The 23104-nt window shown below is 44.3% G+C and overlaps 1 protein-coding gene across 4 annotated transcripts in view; it reads left to right on the top strand.

Moving 5' to 3' along the window:
- The window catches only part of exoc3l1 (exocyst complex component 3-like 1), a 120125-nt gene that overhangs the window by 18293 nt on the left and 78728 nt on the right, over positions 1-23104 (top strand). For 3 of the 4 annotated variants that reach the window (XM_072279324.1, XM_072279326.1, XM_072279323.1), the window contains exon 2: positions 14033-14193. In XM_072279324.1, the coding sequence (XP_072135425.1) occupies positions 14033-14193 (161 nt within the window). Of the gene's footprint in view, positions 1-2900; positions 2964-14032; positions 14194-23104 lie in introns of those variants that run through there. The other variant, XM_072279327.1, reaches the window with a different exon arrangement.

Genomic DNA, 23104 nt, shown 5'->3' with positions numbered 1-23104 from the left:
ACAATCCCCTCAGTGTCTTCTCATCGTCCTGTACAACTGCAACATAGAAATATGAGTGAATAAAAAGAATAAACTATGCATAACCGTTTTTCAGTCTCTTGACTTATTAGGATATGGGAAGAAGACTCGACCTTTTTTTCATCTTTGACTCCAAACTTCTGGTCGAGCATAACAATGTTTCCTGGTGCCTTGCTACCAACCTGTCCCATGACTGTCTGACAAAGGCTCAGTCACTCTATGCTTCCCTTCAGGTTCCCCCACACATCACATGGCTTCCGTTGTTTTAATTTCAGATGGATTACTGGGCAGGAAACAAAAATTGGACCATTCAGCTTGTGTCCCTGTGGCCACATATTTGCTGCAGGAAGTTACCTATGAGAATCAGAAATGGATATTTTCAGTCTATAATCCCCGTGGTCCATGAGTCTGAAATTCGGGTATATCCTACCATAAGTCTATATCTATAAATCTAGGGTTGGGTTCACATGGTCTGAGTTCATGAGGTGAGAGGTGCTAACTGTCCCAGGTTTATGTATTGGCAATGCTGCTTCCATTTCTAATATAAGGCTTTGTTTTTAAGCCCTCCTCGGCTAATGAGTTCCTAATAATGTTTGAGTTTAACGCTTGAGAAACAGTTACCAACTTCCCCACAATTCACCGTCCAAACTGGCATCACACCTCCACTTCTCATGGGACCAATTTGATGACCGACTTTGTTCCATTCACCACAACAGCTGGGTTTTTCCTGTGGCCACCCAGTTTAATTCTATTTCCTATTCCCATTTTGACATGTTAGTCCATAGACTCTTCTATTGTAACAATGATGACACTCTCAGTTTGGAGGAGCAACATCTCATTTTCTGGCTGGGCAGATGCAAACCTATTGGAACTTATGGTAAACACTCTCCCTCCCCCTTCTTTCTTTTTCCATTCCCCATTCTGTCACTCCTCTTACTTCTTCTCTTCTCCTCACCTGCCCTTCATTTCCTTCTGGTGCCCCTCTTCCTCCCTTTTCACCCATGGTTGGCTCACCTCTCATATCAGGTTTCTACTTCTTCAGCCCTTTACCTTTTCCACCTCCCAGTTTCTTACTTCTGCCCACCCACGTTCCCCGTCACCTGGCTTCACCCATCACCTGCCAGCTTGTACTCCTTCCCCTCCCCCATCTTCTTATTCTGGCTTTTTCCCCCTTCCTTTCCAGTCCTGATGAAGAGCCTTGACCCAAAATGTTGATGGCATATTCCTCTCCATAGCTGCTGCCTGACCTGCTGAGTTCCTCCAGCACTTAGTGTGTACTACTTTTATTAACCCCGCCAACACCCTGATCCAGGGGTCTCAGCCTTTCTGCACGGATTCCAAAGCAGGAAGTCAAATGAGTCATCAATGTCAGGAAAGGAGAGGCCGAAACTAACGGAAAGTAATAGGAGCCTGTCAGATGGTACACACACAAAAAGGAGGAAGAAAAGAAAGAACATCAAAGTTAGTCAGAGTTATTTTTGAACTGGTTTTGTAAGGACAGGTGCAAATGTTTCCTCTCCATTGCAGTAGCTGTGGCTTCTTGTTTATTGTTCCAGCGCATAAAATGTTTTGCTTGCTACCCAAATTAAGCCTTCCCATTTATTATGATTCAGCATCTTAGTCCTGACAAATTCATTAAAATCTTTGCATTACTCACATTTTAATGCTGTCACTGGATCAAGCACAGTTCACTCATTCCATCTTTGTGAGCTAGCTGGTCCTGACTGGAACTACAATAAGACATAGGAGGAAAATAAGGCCATTTGACCCTTCAAATCTGTTCCACCATTTCATTATGGCTGATTTATTTTCCCATTCTTCTGCCTTCCCCCATAGCCTTTGACGCTCTTACTAATCAAGAACCTATCAACCTCCGCTTTAAATATACCCAGTGACTTGACTTGCACAGCTGTCGGTTGCAATAAATTCACAGATTCACCACTCTCTGGGTAAAAAAATTCATCATTTCAGTTCTAAAGGGAAATCTTTGTATTCTGAGACTGAGCTCTCTGGTCTCAGGCTCCCCCACCATAGGAAATATCCTCTCTACATCTACACTATCAAGGCCTTTCAATATTCAATAGGTTTCAATGAGATCCCCCTTCATTCTTCTAAACTTCAGTGAGTATATACCCAGAACTATCAAACGCACCTCATATGCTAACACTTTCATTTCCAGGATAATTCCTGTGAACCTCGTCAGGACCCTCTCCAATGCCAGCACATCCTTTCTTAGATTCTTACATTTTGCTCATACACTTTTTTTTTGCATTCATCTCTGGATACGAGACAATTACTGTAGGTCTTAAACACCAACTCTAGACTGTACCTGTGCTGATGGAATGCTGGATTGTTGCAAATATCTCAAACACGAGGAAATCTGCAGGTGCTGGAAATCAAAAGCAACACACACAAAACTCTGCAGGAACTCAGCAGGCCAGGCAGCACCTATGGAAAAAAGTAAGCAGTTGATATTTTGAGCTGAGACCCTTCATCAGGACTGGAAAGAAAGATAAGAAGCCAGAGTAAGAAGGTGGGGGGAGGGGAGGAAGAAGTATGAGGTGGCAGCTGATAGGTGAAACCAGGTAACCTCCAACCTGATGGCATGAACATCGATTTCTCGATGTTTCAGTAATTGCCCTTTCTTCCATGGTCTTCAACCCTGTCCTATCAGACTCCCTTTTCTCCAGCCCTTTATCTCTTTCACCAATCAACTTCCCAGCTCTTTATTTCACCCCTCCCCCTCTCCCAGTTTCACCTATCACCTGACTTCCCATCTTTTTTTCCAGTCCTGATGAAGGAAATGTTGACTGTTTACTCTTTTTCATAGATGCTGCCTGGTCTGCTGAGTTCCTCCAGCACTTTGTGTGTGTTGGAACTATCTAGCATTCAGACTTACACTGAAACGTCCCATCTGTAGAAGAGCAATATACAAGGTGTGAAAGGTATGCCCATGGGTTGAATAGCCTGGTGGTAATGGCGCCTGACTTACAAGCTGGAGGTTATGAGCTACAATCGCACCAGCGACTTCTGAAATTGAACAAATAAATCTGGTAATTTGTGGGCTAATACCAAAGAAGAAAAGACCAGGAAAGCTGCTGTGCTGTTGCAAAAACATGATTACTTTGGTGAAGTCCCTCATCTATCTTTCTGAAGGGATGTTAAACCATGGCCAGGTGTGTAGGGGAAGATCCCAGGAGATAAAGAAGTAGGACAAGTATCCAATCAAATTATATATCGCAGACAGCATTATAAAACAAATTATTTTGTGCTATCTCTTTGTTGTTTACGGCATGAAAATTTATAACAACACGAAATGTGACCACACTAGAAAGATGGCTGTAATAATGTGGGGTGCGCTGAAGTTAGGGAAGGATCAATAGTAATCCAGATCTATCTATCTGTATATCCTCCTCTCTTAATCTTTTACTCTCCCTGGGGTGACACAGTAGTGTAGCAGTTAGGCTAACACTATTACAGTGTTCAATTCCATCTCTGCCGGGAGTTCATACGTTTTCCAAGTGACCTCATGGGTTTTTTCTGGGTTCTCCGGTTTCCTCCCACATTTCAAGGCTGTTCGGATTACTGTGTCAATTGGGTGGCATGGCCTCTCCCACTCTAGTCCTCTCTCTTTTCTTCCCACTCTCTCTCTTTCCCTTTTTCTTCCCGTCTCTCTCTTCCCCCACCTCTGTCTCTTCCTTCCTCTCTCTTCTTTTTCTGTCTCCTCACCCTCTTTCCCTTTCTCCCACTCTTCATTCTTCTCCTCTTTCACTCTAGCCCACCCCCCGACACTTTCTCTCTGTCCTCTTTCTCTCTTTTACATCCACCCACCCGCACACACTCTGCAAATGTGTCACTCTGAGACACAAGGACATCCTGGCAATAGTGCAGATGAGATTCACCAGGATTATGCTGGAATGGAGGATAGGCTGGGCACATTTTCCCTTGAGTGAAGGAGACTGAGGGGTGAGCTGACAAAGTATATAAGATTATGAGAGGCATTGATAGTATGGTAGGGGTGTCAAAATCAAGAGGTTTAAGGATTTAATGTGAGAAGTAGGAGTTTTAAGGGATCTTGGGAATTCATTTCTTTTAGTACAGAGAGCAGTTGATATCTGAAAAACAATACCAGAGGAGGTGATGCAGTCAGATGCAATTACTACATTTAGGGAGCATTCAGACAGATGCTTACCCCTGCAAGCAGGACAGGTGCTAACCATGCTTCTACACTTCCTCCCATTCAGAGTCCCAAACACTCCCTCCAGATGAGGCGACATTTCAATTGTAAATCTATCAGGGTTGTCCACTGTATCCAGTACTCCTAGAGCAGTCTCCTCCGCATTGGAGAGACCTGACGTAGATTGTGGCTTTACTTCATCAAGTACCTTCTCTCCATCCACCAATCAAAGGGTGACCTTTACCGGTAGCCATCCATTTTAATTCTGCTTCCCATTCCCATTCTTACATTTCGGCCCATGGCCTCCTCTACTTCCATAATGAGGCCACTCTCAGATTGTAGGAGCAACAATTCATATCCTTTCTGGTTAGCACTCAACCTGAGAGTCCAGAGGATGACAAGAATAATCCTGGGAATGAAAGGGTTAATATATGTGGAGCATTTCATGGCTCTGAGATGGTACTCACTGGAGTTTGAAGAATGAGGGGGATCTCATTCAAACCCAATGAATATTGAAAGGCCTAGATAGAGTGGACGTGGAAATGGTATTTCCTATAGTGGATGAGCCTAGGACCAGAGCGCTCAGCCTCAGAATACAAGGATGTCCCTTAGGAACAGGTATGAAGAAGAATTTCTTTAGCCAGAGAGAGGTGAATCGGTGGAATTCATTGCCATAGATGGCTGTGGAGGACAAGTCATTGGATATATTTAAAATGGAGGTTGCTAGGTTCTTGAGTAGCAAGGGAGTCAAAGGTTGCAAAGAATGGGGTTGAGAGGGAAAATAAATCAGCCATGGAATGGCAAAACAAAGTTGATGGGCTAAATGGCCTAATTCAGCTCCTATATCCTATGATCTTATGGCACAAACATCAATTTCACTTACCTGGTCATTTCTTCCCCTCCCCCTTCTCTTCTTTCATTACCCTTTCTGGATCCCCTCTTAGCCCTTCTCTTATCCTCACTAGCCCATCACCACCCTCTGATGCCCTTCTTCCTTCCCTTTCTCCCATGGTCCACGCTCCTCCCCTATCAGATTCATTCTTATTCAGCCCTTTACCTCTTTCATCTATCACCTCCCAGATTCTCACTTCACCCCCTCCCCCACCCACTTATTTCCCCTCTTACCTGGTTTCACCTGTCACCTTGCCAGTCTGTATTCATTCCCCTCCCCCATCTTCTTATCCTGGCTTCTTCTCCCTTCCTTTCTAGTCATGACGTCAGTTTATTCTTCTCCATACATGCTGAGCTCCTCCAACATTTTGTGTTCGTTGCTAAGGCATAGAAGGATACGGACCTAACATGAGCAAACAGGATCAGCAAAGACAGGCAGAAAGGTTGGCACCGATGGGCTCATTTCAAATCCTTGCCTCTGATGCAAATAGTGGGACTGCCTCCTGACACCCTCAAGTCCATTTCAAACAGGCAACAATAGGCTAATGTTGCAGCTACTCCACTTGGAGTACTGTGCTCAGTTCTGGTTGCCTCACTACAGGAAGGATGTGGAAGCCATAGAAAGCGTGCAGAGGAGATTTACAAGGATATTGCCTGGATTGGGGAGCATGCCTTATGAAAACAGGTTGAGTGAACTCGGCCTTTTCTCCTTGGAGCAACGGAGGATGAGAGTTGACCTGATAGAGGTGTATAAGATGATGAGAGGCATTGATCGTGTGGACAGTCAGAGGCTTTTTCCCAGGGCCGAAATGGTTGCCACAAGAGCACATAGGTTTAAGGTGCTAGGAGTAGGTACAGAGGAGATGTCAGGGGTAAGTTTTTTACTCAGAGAGTGGTGAGTGCGTGGAATAGGCTGCCGGCAATGGTGGTGGAGGCAGATACGATCGGGTCTTTTAAGAGTCTTTTGGATAGGTACATAGAGTTTAGAAAAATAGATGGCTATGGGGAAGTCTAGTAATTTCTAAGGTAGGGACATGTTCAGCACAACTTTGTGGGCTGAAGGGCCTGTATTGTGCTGTAAGTTTTCTATGTTTCTAACAAACTCTGGCTGCTAATCTAATGTTGATATTACATTCTACTGTGGTTGGTTCCAATTGTAACTCATAACCTCAGGCTTACAAATCTGGTTTCAAATCTTTCAGACTATGGGATTCCTGTCATTCAAGATAGGATTGCATCCTATCAAATATTGAAAGACTGAGATAGTGCGGACATGGAGAGGAAGTTTCTTACAGTGGGAGAGCCTAGGATCAGAGGACAAATACAAGGATACAGGAATAGAAGGATATCCCTTTAGAACAGAGATAAGGAGGATTTTTTTTGTCCAGCGAGTGGTGAATCTGTGGAATTTTTTGCCACATCAGCTGTGGAGGATGAGTCACAGGGTATATTTAAAGTGTAAGTTGATAGATTCTTGACAAGAAAGGGTATCAAAGGTTATGGGGTTAAGGCAGGAGAATAGGGTTCAGAGGGATGATAAATCAGCCATGATGGAATAGTGCAGCAGACTCAATGGATTGAATGGCCTTATTGATTATTATTATGGTGTTATGATTGTTGAAAATTTGGAGCCAAGAAATCAGACACAATTTCTGGGCAGCAAGTACTTTGGCATTGTTTCCCATGTTCCCAGAACAAAAGAAGAAATTTTGAAGTACACTTTTCTGTTGACATCATGTATCTCCAGAGGAGGAAGAACATGCATGTCTACTGCAGGTTGAACAATGCCTGTACATTGAATCTCTGCAAGTCCACTAGGGAAGTCAAAAGTCCAATGTCTCAAGATCCGCTGGAGGCTGGAGGTCCGCTCTGGGGTTAGAGGACTGAGTATGTGTGCGTGCATGCAGGTGGGTGGGAGGAAGGCGTGGGGCTTGTTTTGCTGTTGCTTTGTTGCTTGGTATATTCTATTTTCTTGTGTTTGTGTTGTTCTGCTGAACATAGTAGGTATGTGGGTGCCAGAATGTGTGGCGACACTTGAGGACTTCCCCAGCACATCCTTGGGTGTGTTGGTTGTTAACAGAAATCACTGTATGTTTCAATGTATTTTGGATAAATAAATCTGAATCAGTTACATTGTGGTAAACAAGACAGGAAGGAGGCTGAAATTCATTTTCTGTGGAATGATGAATTGCTGCTTCTGTAACTCATCCCTGACTCCCTGTTGCACAGGCCATCTCAGTGACATTATCAGTCAGGTGCACCTTCAAAGTCGAGGGTGGCCATTCTTATCTCATCTATAGAAATCCTCCCTTGTATATGTAGTTATTTCTAAGTCAGCACAATATCTAAAGCTAATTGGAGCCTGATAGGAATCTGGCTGAACATCAATGAGCTGATTATTGACCAGTCAGTGTTGGTCAGCTGTTCCTCCACTTTCACTGTGTCCAAATCCAGCTTTCTCTACCTCAACAGCATAGCCAGAGTCCTGACGTCAATAGGTAGCAGCTTACCACCAAGCTTCCCAAAGGCATTAAGGATGGGCAAAAATGCTGATGCCCTCATCATATAAACTAACAAAATAGTTGTTGTTATCTCACACTCTTGATTTTGTTGGAAATATCTAGAAAAGAGAAAATATCAAAATAGAAAACAAAACAATGGAATTTGAATTATTCATTTATGAGAAGAGTTATGCAATAGTTGTGTGGGCACGTGGCCAAGTGGTTAAGGCATTCGACTAGCGACCTGAAGGTCGTGAGTTCGAGCCCCAGCCAAGGCAAGTGTTGTGTCCTTGAGCAAGGCACTTAATCACACATTGCTCTGTGACGACACTGGTGCCAAGCTGTATAGGTCCTAATGCCCTTCCCTTGGACAACATTGGTGTCATGGAGAGGGGAGACTTGCAGCATGGGCTTCCATACAAACTTGCCCAGGCCTGCGCCCTGGAGAGTGAAAACTTTCCAGGCGCAGATCCATGGTCTCGCAAGGCTAGTGGATACCTTTTTTTTTAATGCAATAGTTCCATGATAAGTTTACATTGTTATATTTTTACCCTGCAGTAGGCAGAGTTCTTTGTATAATGTGATACTGGGTGAGCTTAGCTTGGCTCCTGGTGACCTTGGGCACAAACATTGTATTTGATGTGTTAGAGGAGGAAATAAGGTTTGCTTTACCTTCGTGTATCTTCCTGCTGCTCAGAATAGTTTTCATCTTCCTGACTCTGTCCATCAAAGTCATGAACAATGTCAGAGCTCACCTGAGCTGCCCAATAGGTGTCACGTGGTCACAGGTCTGAGACGGCGCAGTAGATGGGTACGTTGAAAGACTGAAAATACACAAGGATATTGCTGGCACTAGAGACCTGCATTATAGGGGAAGGGTGAACAGGTTAGGGCTTCATTCCCTGCTGCGCAGGAGAATGAGGGGAGATTTGCCAGAGATACATAAAATTACGAGCGGTATACAGCACGTAGGGTAAATGCAAGCAGACTTCTTCTTCTGAGGTTGGATAAGACTAGAACTAGAGGCCATAGGTTAAGGGTGATAGGTGGGGAACTTCTTCACTCAGAAGGTAGTGAGCGTGTGGAATGAGCTACCAGTGGAAGTGGTAGATGCGGGTTCAGTTTCAATATTTAAGAGAAATTTGGATTATGGGGGGAGTTTGGGGGGCTATGGTCCAGATGGGGCCAAGGAGAGTAATGTTTCATCAAGATTACTGGGCTGAGGGGCCTGTTTCTGTGCTGTAGTGCTCAATGACTCTATGACCACTGGTCATATCAATGTTCAAAAATACCGAAGATCACACAGGAGTTTTCTCCCAAAGCAAAGACTGTTTTCTAAGCTTTCATACAGTGGGACCTGAATTGGGCTGAGAAGTGGCAGGTAGAGTTTAGTTCTGATAAATGTAAGGTGTTGCATTTCAGTAAGACCTACACAAAGAGATCGTTTTCATTGGAAGTGGCAACTCTGGTAGACAGGAAGGCAAAGAAGGCATTTGACATGTTTGATTTCATCAGTCAGGAGCTGGGATGTACAAGACTGCATACAGTTCTATTCGCCCAGCTATAGGAATAGTATCATTAAACTGGAGAGGATATAGATATATTTATGAGGATGTTTCTGGGACTGAAAGATTTGAGTTATGAAGAAAGCGTGGATAACCTGGGACTTTATTCCCTGGAGCATGAAAGGTGACCTAAGAGCAGGGCTTCCAAACCTTTCTTATGCCTTGGACCAATATCATTAAGCAGGGGGTCAATGGACCCCAGGTTGGGAACCCCTAATCTAAAGAGTTTTATAAGATTGTAATGGGCACAGATGAGGTGAACAATCACAATCTTTAGGTGAGTCCAAAACCAAAGGGCAGAGCTTGAAAACAATAGGGGATAAGTTTACATGAGATAAGTTTTTCACACAGATGGTGGTGACTATGTGGAATAAATTGCCAGGGGAGGTGGGAGAGGTGGGTAGAATTATGACATTTAAAAGACAAAGAAAAAGGTACATGAACAGGAAAAGTTTCAAAATTCAAAGTTAATTTATTGCCAAAGTAGAAAGAGGTATGTGTTATCCTACCTTGAGATCTCTCTTCTTGCAGGCATTTACAAGAAAAATAAAGAAATATAATATTATTTACATAGAACATAGTAATCTACAGCACATTACAGGCCCTTTGGCCCACAATATTGTGCCAACCATGTAACTTACTCTAGAAACTGCCCAGAGTTACCCTACTGCATAGCCCCCTATTTTCCTAAGCTCCATGTACCTATCTAAGAGGCTCTTAAAAGTCCCTATTGTACCGCTTCCACTGCTGCCGGCAGTGCATTCCGCGCACCCACCACTCTCTGTGTGAAAAACTTACCCTGACATCCCCTCGGTACCTATTTCCAAGCACCTTAAAACTGTGCCCCCTCGTGTTAGCCATTTCAGCTGTGGGAAACAGCCTCTGATTATCCCATAATCAATGCCTCTCATCATCATATGCACCTCTATAAGGTCACCTCTCATCCTCTGTCACTCCATGGAGAAAAGACCAAGTTCACTCAACCTATTCTCATAAGGCACACTCTCTAATCCAGGCAACGTCCTTGTAAATCTCCTCTGCAGTCTTCCTATAGTATCCACATCCTTCCCGTAGTGAGATGACCAGAACTGAACACAGTACTCCGTGGGATCAAACCAAGCTCTTATAGATTTAGATTCAAATTTATTGTCATCATGCCAAGTACAGATACAAAGCCAATGAAATGCATTTAGCATCTGACCAGAAATGCAAAGAATAGTGTTATTTACAAAATAACTGTGATTTAAAAAGTGCTACAGCACACAAATATAAAAGTACTGAGACAAAATTGAATTTAAAAAACTTTTTTAAAAAAGAGAGCTATTGGAACAAATGGTACTTTAATTCTGTATGAGCTATCATCCTCATGAAATGAGGCAAGAAATGAAAAGATTTATTGAAGTGAACAGTGCAGCACACATTCACTTAATAAATGGCAAACCTAAACAAAAAAAAAGTACTGAGACAGTACAATACGGATGCAATACTGCTTAGCGCTGTGATGAGAGATTCAGCAGTGTCACAGCCTCAGGGAAGAAGCTCTTCCTGTGCCTGCTGGTGCGGGAGCGGAGGCTCCTGTAGTGCCTACTGGATTGGAGGAGAGTAAAAAGTCTTTGGTTAGGGTGAGATGCATCCCTGGTAACGCTTTTCGCCCTGCCCAGGCAGCGTTTATGGTAGATGTTCTCAATGGTGGGCAATTGGGTGTTGATAATCCGCTGGGCAGTTTTCACCATCCGCTGGAGTGCTTTGCGGTCTGATATGGGACAATTGCCATAACACACTGAGATGCAGTTGGTGAGTATGCTCTCAATGGTACAGCGGTAAAAGTCCATCAGTATCCTGGGACAGAGGTGAGCTTTCTTGATGCTCCACAGGAAATAAAGGCGCTGTTGCACCTTTTTGATCAGGATGGAGGAGTTCAGGGACCAGGTGAGATCCTCGGAAATGTGGACACCAAGGAATTTGAAGCTTGATACACACTCCACTACAGTTCTGTTGATGTAGATGGGGATATGAGTGTGACTCCCGGAATGCCTGAAGTCCACAATGATCTCCTTGGTCTTCTGGGTGTTAAAGGCCAGGTTGTTGTCAGCACACCACGCAGCCAGGTGCTGGACCTTGCCCCTGTAGGCCGTCTCGTCATCCCCTCTGATCAGGCCAACCACCGTGGCGTCATCTGCGAACGTGATTATGGAGTTAGAACCATGTACAGGAACGCAGTCATAGGTGAAGAGGGAGTACAGAAGAGGGCTCAGCACACAGCCTTGAGGCATGCCAGCGTTCAGGGTGAGAGTGGAGGAGGAGAGGTTGTCTAACTTAACTGATTGGGGTCTGTTAGTCAGCAAGTCCAAGGTCCAATTGCAGAGTGATACGCTGATACCAAGCTGGCAAAGTTTGGTGATCAGCTTGGAAAGGATCATAGTATTGAATGCCGAATTAAAGTCAATGAACAGCATTCTGACGTAAGGGTTGGGACTGTCCAGGTGGGTCAGGGCAGAGTGAAGTGCTGTGGAGATGGCATCCTCTGTTGACCTGTTGGTGCGATAGGCAAATTGATGGGGGTCCAGAGTAGAGGGCAGACAGGATTTCAGATGTAGTAGAACCAGTCTCTGAAAGCACTTTGCAACGATGGGGGTGAGTGCAACTGGACGGAAGTCATTCAGGCCCGTGGCGGTGGAATGCTTTGGCACTGGCATGATGGTGGCGTTCTTGAAGCTTGTGGGGACAACTGCCTGGGCCAGGGACAGATTAAAAGTGTCCGTGAAGACCCCGGCCAACTGCCCTGCACAGACTCTGAACACACGGCCAGGTATTCCATCGGGATCAGCTGCCTTCCGTACATTCACCCTGCTCAGGGTGAATGTATATACTGTAACATTACCTCATGACTCTTGAACTCAATCCCACAGCTGATGAACGCCAACACACCATACACCTTCTTAACAATACTGTCAACCCATGCAGCAGCTTTGAGTGTTCTATGGGGATGGACCCCACGATATCTCTTATCCTTCACACTGCCAAGAGTCTTACCATTAATACTATAAACTGCCTTCAAATTTGACCTACTAAATTGTGTCATCAGCAAACTCACTAACCCACACTCCTACTTCTTCAACCAGGTCATTTTTAAAAATCACAAAGAGGAGGGGTCCCAGAACAGATCCCTGCAGAACACCACTGGTCACCAACTTCCATGTAGAATACAAACCATCTACAACCACCTTTTGCCTTCTATGGATAAGTCAATTCTGGATCCACAATGCAAGGGCTCCTTGGATCCCATGCCTTCTTACTTTCTGAATGAGCCTTGCATGGGGAACCTTATCAAATGCCTTACTGAAATCCATATACACTACATCCACTGCACTACCTTCATCAATGTGTTTTGTTATTTATTCATTTATTTAGAGATACAACACAGTTACAGGCCCTTCCAGCCCAACCACCCCACGCCTCATAATTACTCCCATGTGACCAATTAACTTACTAATTCATACATCTTTGGAATGTGGGAGGAAACTAGAGCACCAGGAGGAAACCCACGAGGTCATGGGGAGAACATACAAACTCCTTATAGACTGCAGCAGGATTGAACCCAGGTTGCTGCTGCTGTAGTGGCATTATGCTACTGTGCCATCCTGTATCTATGAAATAGAAACTACAAAAAAACATAAACAAAGACTGACAAACAGCCAATGTGCAAAACAAAAATACTAAGAACATGTTTTGTCAAAGAGGTTTAGAGGATATGTGGTAAACTCCAATTGTAACTCATCACCTCAGGTTTACAAATCTGGCTTCAAATCATTCAGATTACAGGATTCCTGCCATTCAAGATAAGATTACAACCTATCGAATATTAAAAGGTCCAGACAGAATTCAATGCAGGCAAATGGGACTAGCTTATTTAAAACAACTTAGGTGGCATGGTCAGGTTGAGCTGAGGGTCCAGCTTACTTGATATATAACCCAACGACTCTATAACAACCATTGCTAATGTTTCTATGACCTACAGTATGTACATACATAAAGCTGTGACAAGTATACCTTCTGGAACTTGACTAAGAGTAAAGGGGAAGCAATCAGCTTCAAGTAGGGTCAGAGGAGAGTCCTACCATTTGGAAGGCCCCAATCAGGATTCATACCAACTAGTCAGAAACCAACATGGTGAAATATTTCAAAGATAAAAAAAGGACTTTCTATACATAGAAGGGAAGGGATTTTTTGAACACTCCTGTCCCTCTGTTAAGAAGGCAAGACAGGGGCTATACTTCATTAGGAGTTTGAAGAGATTTGGCATGTCAACAAATACATTCAAAAACTTTTGTAGTTGTACAGTGGAGAGCATTCTGACAGGATGCATCACTGCCTGGTATGGGGTGGAGGGGAGAGGCTACTGCATAGGACCGAAAGAAGTTGCAGAAGGTTGTAAATCTAGTCAGCTCCATCTTGGGTGCTAGCTTACAAAGTACCCAGGACATCTTCAGGGAGCAGTGTCTCAGAAATGCAGCATCCATTATTAAGGACCTCCAGCACCCAGGGGATGCCCTTTTCTCAATGTTACCAGAATGGTACAGAAGCCTGAAGGCACACACTCAATGATTCAGGAACAGCTTCTTCCCCTCTGCCATCAGATTCCTAAATGGACATTGAACCCATGAACACCACCTCACTTTTTTTTAATATACATTATTTCTGTTTTTGCACATTTTTTAATCTATTCAATATACGTATACTGGAATTGATTTACTTGTTTATTATTATTATTATATTTATTTTTCTCTTCTAGATTATGTATTGCATTGAACTGCTGCTGCTAAGTTAACAAATTTTAAGCCACATGCCGGTGATAATAAACCTGATTCTGATTCTGCTAGACAGTGCATGGCCCGAGCTGGAGAAAGCTGAGAAGCTGGCCCGTGGAGCTGCCTTAAAATGGGCCTCAGGGATCTTCTACCGTCCAGACCAACTAGAGAGATTGGGCCAGTACCGCAAGAGGGAAACGCAAAGAACGTCCTCTGTTCAGTCCAGGCTGAAGGTAAGTGTGAAAGTGAGGCTGCGACGTGTCAATGCACTGTCAAAGGTGTCACTAGGGTGTGAAAGTGTCCATCCATCACCTAAAAGAGAAGTTGAGGGCAGTGCCAGATCAAAGGAAAATTTGAAGGACAGAAAGCCAAAGCCTTGAGAGTATTTCAGTAAATGAGAACCAAAAAAAAATGCTGCAGGAGGTGAAGGTTGACTGTGAGAGAAATTCAGCAAGGAATACAGAAACAAACTTCTGTGCTACAGCCATAGGTTAAAGTGAAATGTCTGACAGTAGTTCATGTGAATCCTTGTCAGCCTGAGACAGGAGGTCTGGGGAAGAAGGAAAATGGCAGAGAAATTAAACAACACACACAAAATGCTGAAGGAACTCAGCAGGCCAGGCAGCATCTCTGGAAAAGAGTGCAGTCCATGTTTTGGGTCTAGAAGCCAGGTCTATGTGTGTCTTGGATTTCCAGCCTCTGCAGGTTTTCTCTTGTTTGTGAGAGGAATTAAACAAATATTTTGTGTGTAGCTTCACAGTAGCAGATGCAAAAACCTGTAAGGATTTAAGTATTAATGAACAGTACTGGAATTATTAATTACACAAGAAGCCAATAAATCTGCAGGAACTGATTGTAACACCTGTGTAGCACCAGCCTTATGGTGTGTGACTAGTTGTCAACTCTTTTGAGAAAATCAAATTACACTGGGCGCTAATAGGCCATCAGAAGAGTCCAGGTATGGGAAGGAGGCGGTGAACAGAAACCACACACTGGAAATAAGGTTTTGATTATAAGCAAAAAACAATATGTACAAAATATTTACATGAGCAAGAACAATTCAAAATTCAAACACGTTTACATTCCAAATCTTAGATACCAACAAAAGCCAAATTCCTGTTTAGTTAGAATCAGTGATATTCATTAGAATAAACTTTGTTACTCCAATTTTTCTAACTAATTAAATCTAGTGTTATTCCCTATTTAAAAGTTTACAGACTAATCTTTCCTTTTTACTTATCCCTAGTTAGTTCAAAAACCAAATATAACTCCTATTCTCAAGTATTATAGTTAACTTCAGTTTCAGTTTCAGGCAGTACATCTACAAGTTTAAATTCAAATTCAAAAATTACATGTACACAGTTTAACACCTTTTAACAACATTCTCCAACATCACAACTCTTAAATAAAGTAAATCTCATTCAGTACCTTATCAAAGTCTGTGCAAAAATAATCAGTTCTCGCAGAAAATCAAATTCGATTTCTTCGAATGAAAATAAACTTATACATCCAACCGTATTAAATCCCTGTGTCATTACACGTTTCATTCCCGCGCTGGTTCTTCATCTGGGTGGCTCACCATCTTGGTTCATTGGGTGAAATAGTTCATCGTCCACAGTAAGTCAATTCACAAACATGTACAAAACTTGACCAAATGCCTTAGTATGATTTTGCAGAACTAATTCCCGACTACACGGTGGGGATTTTGGACATTGGTCTCTGCTGATATTGTCTCGTTAAAGCTGTAGCTTCAATAAATCTTTTATCGCTATTGTCTCTCCTCCAGGAATTTCACCCTGAGGGTTTCAAGTTAGTAGCGTAAATGTACTCACTACTAATTCCACTCTTCACAGTTCGTGTCTTCAGCTTCTAACCGATGCTGCGTTTCCCTTCTTGTCCATCCTGTGTCCAGCCGGATCCTCCGTCGCATAGCGTTTTTTTTTCAAATTCTCTTTTTTTAAAATCGTTTCCATTACTCCGCAGGTAAAACTTTATAACATTATAATTTTGGGTTTAATTAACCATGATGATCTACATGTTATGGAGAAATCTGATGGACTGATTGTCACTTTGCAAAGTTCCACTGATTTAGAGATAAGATTAGCTGTATTTGTCACATGTACCTCAAAACATACAGTACTTAAAAGACCCTATTGTATCCGACTCCACCACTTTAAAAGTCTGACCTCTCGTATTAGCCATTTCAGCCTTGGGAAAAAGCCTCTGACTATCCACACGATCAATGCCTCTCATCATCTTAGACACCTCTATCAGATGTTGTGAAATTTGTTGTTTTGTGGCAGCACCACTGTGTGATAAATAAAATATACTACAAATTTTAAAATTAAATATGTAGTACAAAAAGAGAGAGATACTGTTCATGTGTTCATTGTCTGTTCAAACATCTGCTGGCAGTGGGGAAGAAGCTATTCTTAAAATGCTGAGTATGTGTTTTCAGGCTTCTTTACCTCCTCCCCAATGGTAGTAATGAGATGAAGGTAGTGGGAGGTCTTAATCTTGGATGTTACATTTTCGAGGCGTCGCATTTTGACTATGTCCTCAATAATGAGAAGATTTGTGACTTTGATGAAGCTGTTTATAATATTGCAATTAAGATAGTCATAGTCATACTTTATTGTTCCCAGGGGAAATTGGTTTTCGTTACAGTTGCACCATAAATAATTAAGTAGTAATAAAACCATAAATAGTTAATTAGTAATATGTAAATTATGCCAGGAAATAAGTCCAGGACCAGCCTATTAGCTCAGGGTGTCTGACCCTCCAAGGGAGGAGTTGTAAAGTTTGATGGCCACAGGCAGGAATGACTTCCTATGACACTCTGTGTTGTATCTCGGTGGAATGAGTCTCTGGCTGAATGTACTCTTGTGCCCAACCAGTACATTATGTAGAGGATGGGAGACATTGTCCAAGATGGCATGCAACTTGGACAGCATCCTCTTTTCAGACACCACCGTCAGAGAGTCCAGTTCCATCCACACTACGTCACTGGCCTTACGAATGAGTTTGTTGATGCGTTGGTGTCTGCTACCCTCAGCCTGCTGCCGCAGCACACAACAGCAAACATGATCGCACTGGCCACCACAGACTCGTAGAACATCCTCAGCATCGTCCGGCAGATGTTAAAGGACCTCAGTCTCCTCAGGAAATAGGGACGGCTCTGACCCTTCTTGTAGACAGCCTCAGTGTTCTTTGACCAGTCTAGTTTATTGTCAATTCGTATCCCCAGGTATTTGTAATCCTCCACCATGTCCACGCTGACCCCCTGGATGGAAACAGGGGTCATCGGTACCTTAGCTCTCCTCAGGTCTACCACCAGCTCCTTAGTCTTTTTCACATTAAGCTGCAGATGATTCTGCTCACACCATGTGACAAAGTTTCCTACCGTAGCCCTGTACTCAGCCGCATCTCCCTTGCTGATGCATCCAACTATGGCAGAGTCATCCGAAAACTTCTGGAGATGACAAGACTCTGTGCAGTAGTTGAAGTCTGAGGTGTAAATGGTGAAGAGAAAGGGAGACAAGACAGTCCCCTGTGGAGCCCCAGTGATGAATTCTGCAAAGAGAGAAAGGGAGAAAGTGTTTCCACTAGCAGGATGGTTAGCACTTAGAGGTCGTAGACAAGACAATTGGAAAATGATCCAGGGCAAGTGAGGAGCAAGAGAAGTTTTTCCTGTGTGACCCTCATATAAGGGTGTAAGGGTTCATATACAAACTCTGACTCTGCTAACAGCCACAGACTCAGTGGTGAGAAGGCCACCTTTCATAAACAACACACGTCTAGGGTTGGTGTGATTTGGGGTTCAACAAAACAGGAATGTCGTGATGTTCCAATTAAAGGAACCTCGATTTGATTGAATGCTGTGTAAATACTGCCCATACACAGTTATCGGTAGCCCAGAAATGACAGATCATACACCAGAGTAAAATTATACAGGAAGTATATTTACCAAGTTCAGCTTTATCAAACAGTTAATAGAAAAAGAAAAGAAAAGGGCCCAATGTGCATATCGTCATTGGAGATCATATTGGAGTATTCGGGTGCGTATCTTTTTTCTTACGTGCTAGACCCACGGTCTGTGTGACAGCACCCTTCACACTCCAGCCTTCACTTGGAGTCCATCTCAAACAGACTGACACTCTCAGGAGTATTGGCTCTTCCTCCTTGTGGCCATTCATCTGTACAAAGCACTTCTTGTAAAGGGGACTCTCTCTCTCTTCCAACAGCATTCTGTAGCATCTTCCCTTGTGCCCCATTCCACAGCTTCCAGCAAAAAGACCCCAAACCAGACTACTGTCCTTCAGAAACTCTTCCCCACAGCTCTCTGGAACCTTCTCTCACATCCACAAACCTGATTGGCTAACTCACATTCCTAAGTTGGACAACATGTGTCTTTATCTTTGAAGACAAAACACACTTTCAAGCATGGCACACTGCTTTTACAGAAAACTACTAATATAAACTACCTCACAGCATAGCAGTAGGAATCCTAACCAGGGAATTTTACCTGTTACACAGCATACCGTGTATTACAAAAGGCTGGATAACATACATGAAGAAGTAAGTTAGAGTAATGCTTGCAAGCATAAAAACTACAAGGTTATGAGGAAAGAAAGGGACTTCCTTTATTTCAGAATGGAAGCACTTTGTACAATGCTGGCTCTGTCACTCCAGAGTAAGCGAGATAACAGCAGAGGAGGAGCAGAGGGTTCATGCTGACCATCTGATATCCATTTACACCAGGGGTTCTTAACCTGTGGTCCATTGGCCCCTCGAGGGTCTGTGGATAGATTCCGGGGGTCTGTAAACTTGGATGGGGAAAAAATTTACACCTTTATTTTAACAAACCTCCAAATGAAATTTAGCATTTTACATATATTACTATATCACAGATTTATTTTTTAGTATTTTGATAACCGGATTTCAATATAATTGATTTCTTTTGTAACCCAGCTTCACCAGTTTGCCAAAGGGGTCTATGTCATTAAAAACGTTAAGAACCCCTGATTTAAATTAATCCTCTGCTAATCCCATTTCACTCTCCCCATGTTCCTATCAACTGCTCCCACACAGATTTTCCCACTCACCTACACACCTGAGGCAATTTACAGCAACCAACCTGCAAACCTTTGGGGTGTGGGAGTGAAGCAGAACACCCAGAGGAAAGTCACACAGTCATAGGGAACATGCAATAATGTCTCCAATCCTGTTTGCAGGATTGGAGGGTGTAGTCATTACACAAGTCCTTTTCTGTTTGGAACATAAAGATGGGGAGGAGATTTGGTTTGGATCCCTAAAATTCTGAGGCACTTATACGGGCCAACAGAAAGAACTGAAAGAACAGACTTAACTTACCCGGGATTAGATCAGAGTTGAGCAAGTTTGTTTACCCTGTCAGTAGTTGGTATACCTATCTACCTGTGGCTCTGACATCAATTGCTATGAAGTGCTTCGAGAGATTGGTCATGGCACACATCAACCACAGCCTACCGGTCAACCTCGACGCTTTGCAATTCGCCTACTGGAGCAACAGGTCAACGGCAGATGCCATCTCTCTGGCCCTACATTCCTCTTTAGAACACCTGGAAAATAAAGATGCATACGTAAGGCTCCTTTTGACTACAGCTCTGCCTTTAATACCATCATTCCAAATAAACTGATTCCTAAGCTCCGGAACCTGGGCCTTAGCACTCAGATCTGCAGCTGGATCTTCAACTTCCTCACAGACAGGACCCAGGCTATAAAAATAGGGGCAACACACATCAAAGTCGCTGGTGAACGCAGCAGGCCAGGCAGCATCTGTAGGAAGAGGTGCAGTCGACGTTTCAGGCCGAGACCCTTCGTCAGGACTAACTGAAGGAAGAGTGAGTAAGGGATTTGAAAGTTGGAGGGGGAGGGGGAGATCCAAAATGATAGGAGAAGACAGGATGGGGAGGGATGGAGCCAAGAGCTGGACAGGTGATTGGCAAAGGGGATATGAGAGGATCATGGGACAGGAGGTCCGGGAAGAAAGACAAGGGGGGGGGGACCCAGAGGATGGGCAAGAGGTATATTCAGAGGGACAGAGGGAGAAAAAGGAGAGTGAGAGAAAGAATGTGTGCATAAAAATAAGTAACAGATGGGGTACGAGGGGGAGGTGGGGCCTAGCGGAAGTTAGAGAAGTCGATGTTCATGCCATCAGGTTGGAAGCTACCCAGACGGAATATAAGGTGTTGTTCCTCCAACCTGAGTGTGGCTTCATCTTTACAGTAGAGGAGGCCGTGGAGAGACATGTCAGAATGGGAATGGGACGTGGAATTAAAATGTGTGGCCACTGGGAGATCCTGCTTTCTCTGGCGGACAGAGCGTAGATGTTCAGCAAAGCGGTCTCCCAGTCTGCGTCGGGTCTCGCCAATATATAAAAGGCCACGTTGGGAGCACCGGACGCAGTATATCACCCCAGTCGACTCACAGGTGAAGTGTTGCCTCACCTGGAAGGACTGTTTGGGGCCCTGAATGGTGGTAAGGGAGGAAGTGTAAGGGCATGTGTAGCACTTGTTCCGCTTACACGGATAAGTGCCAGGAGGGAGATCAGTGGGGAGGGATGGGGGGGACGAATGGACAAGGGAGTTGTGTAGGGAGCGATCCCTGCGGAATGCAGAGAGGCGGGGGGGAGGGAAAGATGTGCTTAGTGGTGGGATCCCGTTGGAGGTGGCGGAAGTTACGGAGAATAATACTTTGGACCTGGAGGCTGGTGGGGTGGTAGGTGAGGACCAGGGGAACCCTATTCCTAGTGGGGTGGCGGGAGGATGGAGTGAGAGCAGATGTACGTGAAATGGGGGAGATGCGTTTAAGAGCAGAGTTGATAGTGGAGGAAGGGAAGCTCCTTTCTTTAAAAAATGAAGACATCTCCCTGGTCCTAGAATGAAAAGCCTCATCCTGAGAGCAGATGCGGCGGAGACGGAGGAATTGCGAGAAGGGGATGGCGTTTTTGCAAGAGACAGGGTGAGAAGAGGAATAGCCCAGATAGCTGTGAGAGTCAGTAGGCTTATAGTAGACATCAGTGGATAAGCTGTCTCCAGAGACAGAGACAGAAAGATCTAGAAAGGGGAGGGAGGTGTCGGAAATGGACCAGGTAAACTTGAGGGCAGGGTGAAAGTTGGAGGCAAAGTTAATAAAGTCAACAAGTTCTGCATGCGTGCAGGAAGCAGCGCCAATGCAGTCGTCGATGTAGCGAAGGAAAAGTGGGGGACAGATACCAGAATAGGCACGGAACATAGATTGTTCCACAAACCCAACAAAAAGGCAGGCATAGCTAGGACCCATACGGGTGCCCATAGCTACACCTTTAGTTTGGAGGAAGTGGGAGGAGCCAAAGGAGAAATTATTAAGAGTAAGGACTAATTCCGCTAGACGGAGCAGAGTGGTGGCAGAGGGGAACTGATTAGGTGTGGAATCCAAAAAGAAGCGTAGAGCTTTGAGACCTTCCTGATGGGGGATGGAAGTATATAAGGACTGGACATCCATGGTGAAAATAAAGTGGTGAGGGCCAGGGAACTTAAAATCATCGAAAAGTTTAAGAGCGTGAGAAGTGTCACGAACATAGGTTGGAAGGGATTGAACAAGGGGTGATAAAACAGTGTCGAGGTATGCAGAAATGAGTTCAGTGGGGCAGGAGCAAGCTGAGACAATAGGTCGGCCAGGACAGGCAGGTTTGTGGATCTTGGGTAGGAGGTAGAAACGGGAAGTGCGGGGTGTGGGAACTATAAGGTTGGTAGCAGTGGATGGGAGATCCCCTGAGCTGATAAAGTCGGTGATGGTGTGGGAGACAATGGCCTGGTGCTCCTTAGTGGGGTCACGATCGAGGGGTAAATAAGAGGAGGTATCCGCAAGTTGTCGCTGTGCCTCGGCAAGGTAGAGGTCAGTACGCCAGACTACAACAGCACCCCCCCTTATCGGCGGGTTTAATAATAAGGTTAGGATTAGTGCGGAGGAAGTGGAGAGCAGAGCGTTCGGAAGGAGTGAGGTTGGAATGGGGACAAGGTGCGGTGAAGTCAAGACGGTTGATGTCCCGTCGGCAATTAGCGATAAAGAGATCCAAAGCAGGCAGAAGACCAGAGCGGGGTGTCCATGAAGAAGAGGAGGGTTGAAGACGGGAGAAGGGGTCATCGGTGGGGGTGGAAGAGTCCTTGCTGAAGAAGGGAGACGGTGGAACTCTCCTCTACAATCACTCTGAGCACCGGTGCGCCACAAGGCTGTGTACTCAGCCCCCTGCTGTACTCACTGTACACCCATGATTGTGTAGCCAAGTTTCCATCAAATTCAATATATAAGTTTGCTGATGACTCAACAATTGTAGGCCGTATCTCGGGTAATAATGAGTTTGAGTATAGAGAGGAAATTAAGAACCTGGTGGCATGGTGCGAAGACAATAACCTATCCCTCAAGGTCAGCAAGACAAAGGAATTGATTGTTGACTTCAGAAGGAGTAGCGGATCGCACGACCCAACTTACATCGGTGGTGCGCAAGTGGAACAGTTCAAAAGCTTTAAGTTCCTCGGGGTCAATATCACAAATGACCTGACTTGGTCCAACCAAGCAGAGTTCACTGCCAAGAAGGCCCACCAGCGCCTTTACTTCCTGAGAAAACTAAAGAAATTTGGCCTGTCCCCTAAAACCCTCACTAATTTTTATAGATGCACCATAGAAAGCATTCTATGGTATGCACCACAACCTGGTATGGAAGTTGTCCTGTCCAAGACCGGAAGAAGCTGCAGAAGATCGTGAAAACGGCGCAGCACATCACGCAAACCAATCTTCCGTCCGTGGACTCACTTTACACCGCACGCTGTCGGAGCAGTGCTGCCAGGATAATCAAGGACACAGCCCACCCAGCCAACAGACTTTTCGTCCCTCTTCCCTCCGGGAGAAGGTTCAGGAGCTTGAAGACTCGTGCGGCCAGATTTGGGAACAGCTTCTTTCCAACTGTGATAAGACTGCTGAATGGATCCTGACCTGGATCTGGGCCGTACCCTCCAAATATCCAGACCTGCCTCTCAGTTTTTTTGCACTACCTTACTTCCCATTTTTCTATTTTCTGTTTATGATTTATAATTTAAATTTTTAATATTTACTAATTGTAACTAT

The sequence above is a fragment of the Mobula birostris genome, chromosome 15 (genome assembly GCF_030028105.1).
Source record: "Mobula birostris isolate sMobBir1 chromosome 15, sMobBir1.hap1, whole genome shotgun sequence".
NCBI classification, from domain to species: Eukaryota; Metazoa; Chordata; class Chondrichthyes; order Myliobatiformes; family Myliobatidae; genus Mobula; species Mobula birostris.
Note: the sequence above shows the minus strand (reverse complement) of the source record. Positions and strands in the feature narration are given on the sequence as shown.